Source organism: Austrofundulus limnaeus, unplaced genomic scaffold, assembly GCF_001266775.1.
Source record: "Austrofundulus limnaeus strain Quisiro unplaced genomic scaffold, Austrofundulus_limnaeus-1.0 Scaffold128, whole genome shotgun sequence".
Classification (NCBI taxonomy): domain Eukaryota; kingdom Metazoa; phylum Chordata; class Actinopteri; order Cyprinodontiformes; family Rivulidae; genus Austrofundulus; species Austrofundulus limnaeus.
Genome location: NW_013952530.1, coordinates 466,051 through 469,904, shown reverse-complemented (window position 1 = coordinate 469,904; position 3,854 = coordinate 466,051). Strand labels below are relative to the sequence as shown.

General features: G+C 39.8%; 1 protein-coding gene across 1 annotated transcript in view; it reads left to right on the top strand.

Annotated features, from left to right (window-relative positions):
- LOC106522373 (plexin-A1) overlaps positions 1 to 3,854 on the top strand; it is a gene marked incomplete in the record, with an annotated part of 278,427 nt that overhangs the window by 69,237 nt on the left and 205,336 nt on the right. Inside the window, 1 exon segment of the mRNA XM_014015353.1 lies at positions 404 to 586. Within this exon segment, the coding sequence (XP_013870807.1) occupies positions 404 to 586 (183 nt within the window).

The window sequence follows — 3,854 nt, the reverse complement described above, 5'->3', positions numbered from 1 at the left end:
TTCAACCACTCAACCACTAGATGTCGCTGAAAACAACAAATCCTACACACTGTGCCTTTAAAAGATGAATGAACCAATTGGTGGGCCAATTTTTGGTCACTCGTGGGCCGGATGTGGCTTGCGGGCCACCAGTTGAATAGCTCTGTTTTATTATTTCATCTTTATTTATTCCTTAGGGGAAAATCGAGTGTTTGCCAGAAAAAAAATCTGTTTGATGTAGTGATTACACACCAACCCCCAAATAAAAGCAACATGACTTTTCAACATGAGCGTGAATTGTTGACTCTGTGCAGGGAAATTAGACAATAATTGTATCTTTCRAAATGAAAGATGAAGGAAACCTGAAAGGTGTAAAAAAAGGTCAAGTTAACCTTTCTCTCTCCCTTTTTTCTTCACATGACAGCCGTTGCAGATAGACGATAACTTCTGTGGCCAGGACTTCAACCAGCCGCTGGGAGGCACGAAGGCCATCGAGGGCATCCCCCTGTACGTGGACAAGGACGATGGCATGACCTCTGTGGCAGCTTACGACTAYAGAGGAAACACCGTGGTGTTCACTGGAACTCGCAGCGGACGCATGAAAAAGGTAAAACCTGAAGCTTTTTATTTATTTTTATTTTTTGCTGGATTTTAAACCTTTGTAGCTAGATTGACCTTAAAGTCATTTTGATTCTGTTTACTTTAAAAGGAAAAATTGCATTTACCTACTGAAAAGAAACAAAGCGGTTTAAACATGGAGGAATTTTAATGGACAGAATCATCATTTCAGCTCAAAGGACTCAATAAAACATCCTATGAAAAGCAAATACTGTGGATGCTGGTGCAGTAGAAAATACATGTGTAATACTGTAGCAAAAAAAAAAAAAAACGTTTGTAACTCACTGCAGATGCCAGCTTAAATGTACCTTTAATTGTAGTTTATTAGATTTTTTTATTGCTTTGCGGCCAATGAGTACCTTTTGAAGCACCTAAAGCTACAAAGCCATGAAAGGCAGCAGCTTTCAGGATGCAAGTTTCCTCCCACAAAGCCAGGTTGTGTACATTTTCTTTGAGTGATTTGTGAAGTAGAACTCACTGTTAGTCAAACTGAGGCTGTGTGAGGTTTTTTTTTTTTTTCTTGCTGAGTGCTGTGGTCACAAGGTTTTCAAAAGCTACCGAGTGTTTTTTACTGGCTTTAAGGCGGGCGCAGATGATTTTTTATGCATTTGAGTATCAAAGGTGAGAAAAACCCGTGTTATTTTTTTTCTTTTGGTGTGCGTTTGTTTGCGTGCTGAAATGGGTGCCTCAAAATGTCTCCTCAATCACAGTCATGTTCAGCACACACACAGCGTGCAGCCCTTTTGTTTGTGTGTGTGTGTGTGTGTGTGTGTGTGTGTGTGTGCGCGCGCCTGTGTCTTTATAATGAGTGTGGGCTCCTCGAGTGCTCATGTTGAGTGGACTTGCACAGTGTGTGTGCGCCACTCAGCTGCTCCTTCATTGGGGATCTGACTGAACCGTTGCTGGGGTTATTTCATCTTTTATTCTACAGGTCACCATTAAATGTCACACTGAAGGCAAGAAAACATAAATACATACACAAAACCAAATGGCAAGCACCAGTATTCATAATTCGATATTTTTTAGCGTCTAACTTTTAAATCTTTTGGGGAAAATACTCACGAGCTGCTTTTATTGCTTGAGACCAAGATTTTTGCTGCCGTCTGTGTGTGTTTTTGTGTATCAGTAGCAAAATATTTTGGTTTTATTATACTCAATTGGGTACACATCTGTAACTGCAAACATGTTGGAATCAACCCAATGGCTTTTAGGTCAACTGGCCTTATGGTAAACAAACAAAAAAAAGGCTAACACTAGTTTTGTAGATAAAGACTGAAAATTTGGGTTAGTAGCTGAAGTCATCCCCAACATACTGTACACCTTACGTGTTAAACATGGCAACTAGGGGTGCAACGATACAGAAAATTCACAATTCGGTTACTTTAGTGTCACAGTTCCATATTTTTTCTAAACAAAAAAGACAAATTTCCATGCCCTTCTTCACTTGTAATTTATTGAAATTAATTATGCACATTAGTTTAACCTCAAAAGCACAGTTTTTAAATTAAATGTTGCTGAAACAGCAAGTTTCTCAGTTGATCTACGGTCAACAATGCAGCCTAGGTGGAGTAGTCGAACACAGATCTTATGATCCTTCAACWSAGAGCATCTTCAGAAGACAAACTGATAMAATAAAATTTTCTGTATTGTTCCGTACGTAGTGTATATTGAACGATTCGATACAGATGCATGTATTGTTGCACCCCTAATGGCAGCTGTTCTTTTTGTAAAAGTTTTATTTTTTTATTGAAATTATTGGCAACAACCCTGATTTTCTGTTTGTGAAAATGACTATAAAGTTAAAATTGAAGGTTATGTGTTCAAGTTTATTTTGCAAGCCACTGTCATGAATGGCAGTAGGCAGTGTTCTCTAAAGCAGGGGTTCTCAAACCTTTTGGGACTGGGGACCCCCTTTCAAAGGTAAAAAATTTCCAGGGACCCCCTCATAAACCCCATGCTGTTAATGCAAAAATAATTTACTGTTATTTTAACCCCTAAATGCCATGGTGATATTATTTTTTGTTTGGTTTGGCATGTTTGTTTTACTAGTGCATTATTCTCCATATGCATTTTTCAAAATAAAAAACAAATGAACAATTTATTGACATTTTTTGAGGACCCCTAAGACACGACTCGCAGACCTCTGGGGGTCCTGGGACCCCAGTTTGAGAACCTCTGCTCTAAAGTTTGTGAGATCTTTAATTTATCAACAGTTGTTTTAAAGTGAAGCATCACAGATCTTATTTCTCGTTTAGTCGTTAGAAAACTCATAAAACAACTAACTGATGCAGTTGGAGATGTGAGTTTTGGGAGCTTAAGCTCATCTTTGCAGCCTTTGATTGACCTTCTGGAACATAGTATTGTTGTCGACGGTTTCCATATGGGCTGAAATCAGATGCAATATGCGACACACATGCAGATGCACACATGCTTTCTTACACGACTTCCTGTTATTCGAGTTTTGCCAAGTCGACTGAAACCTAGCCTGCTAGTCCTTGCAACTGACCCCTAGACTATGTCTGTGGCTGCGTGTGCAGACGGATGATTTGTGTGTCTGTTGAGAGTGTRGGGGTCAGCAGATCCCGGATGATATCCCACTGATTGGAATCCCATTTCCCCTCAGCCGGCATATCTGCCTGTGTTCGGGGATGGAAGGAGGAAGGTGAACATGGAGGTAAAGGTTGCCAGTGTCCTCACACAAATCAATGCAAATACTGCAGTGAAATGTAGTCTGTACGAACAGAGGAATATCAAGACGGGGTGACAATTATGATAAATTACCGTATTTATTCAAGTATAATACGTASAGTTAAATCCATAAAATCATCCATAAAATTGGGGGTTAGTACTATAATGGGATAAATATATTTACTTATGTATTTCAACTGAAATATCGGCTTCAGTCACAAAATTATTAAGTCCCGAAATGAGACCGCGTCGTAAAAAGCAGTTGAAACGAGCTTACCTCTGACACTCCTCTGTGCTTCAGAGCGAGATAGTAACAGATCCAGGCAGGAGACATGATGAAAAAAGGGGGAAAAAAGTATTCCTGCACCTTAGTAATGATAACGAACTAATGACATTAGTGTGTGACCGGGCCGCTCCTTGAACAACAACAAACACATGTTCATCTGTAATGGCTGCCGTCTACCGGTGTTCTGAAAAAGTTTGTATCCCTGAAAAAACATTTCCCCACCAGAGAGGGGCGCTCACAAGTGGGAAGTAATCTGCTTTTCCCCCACAAGATGGCCCAAATC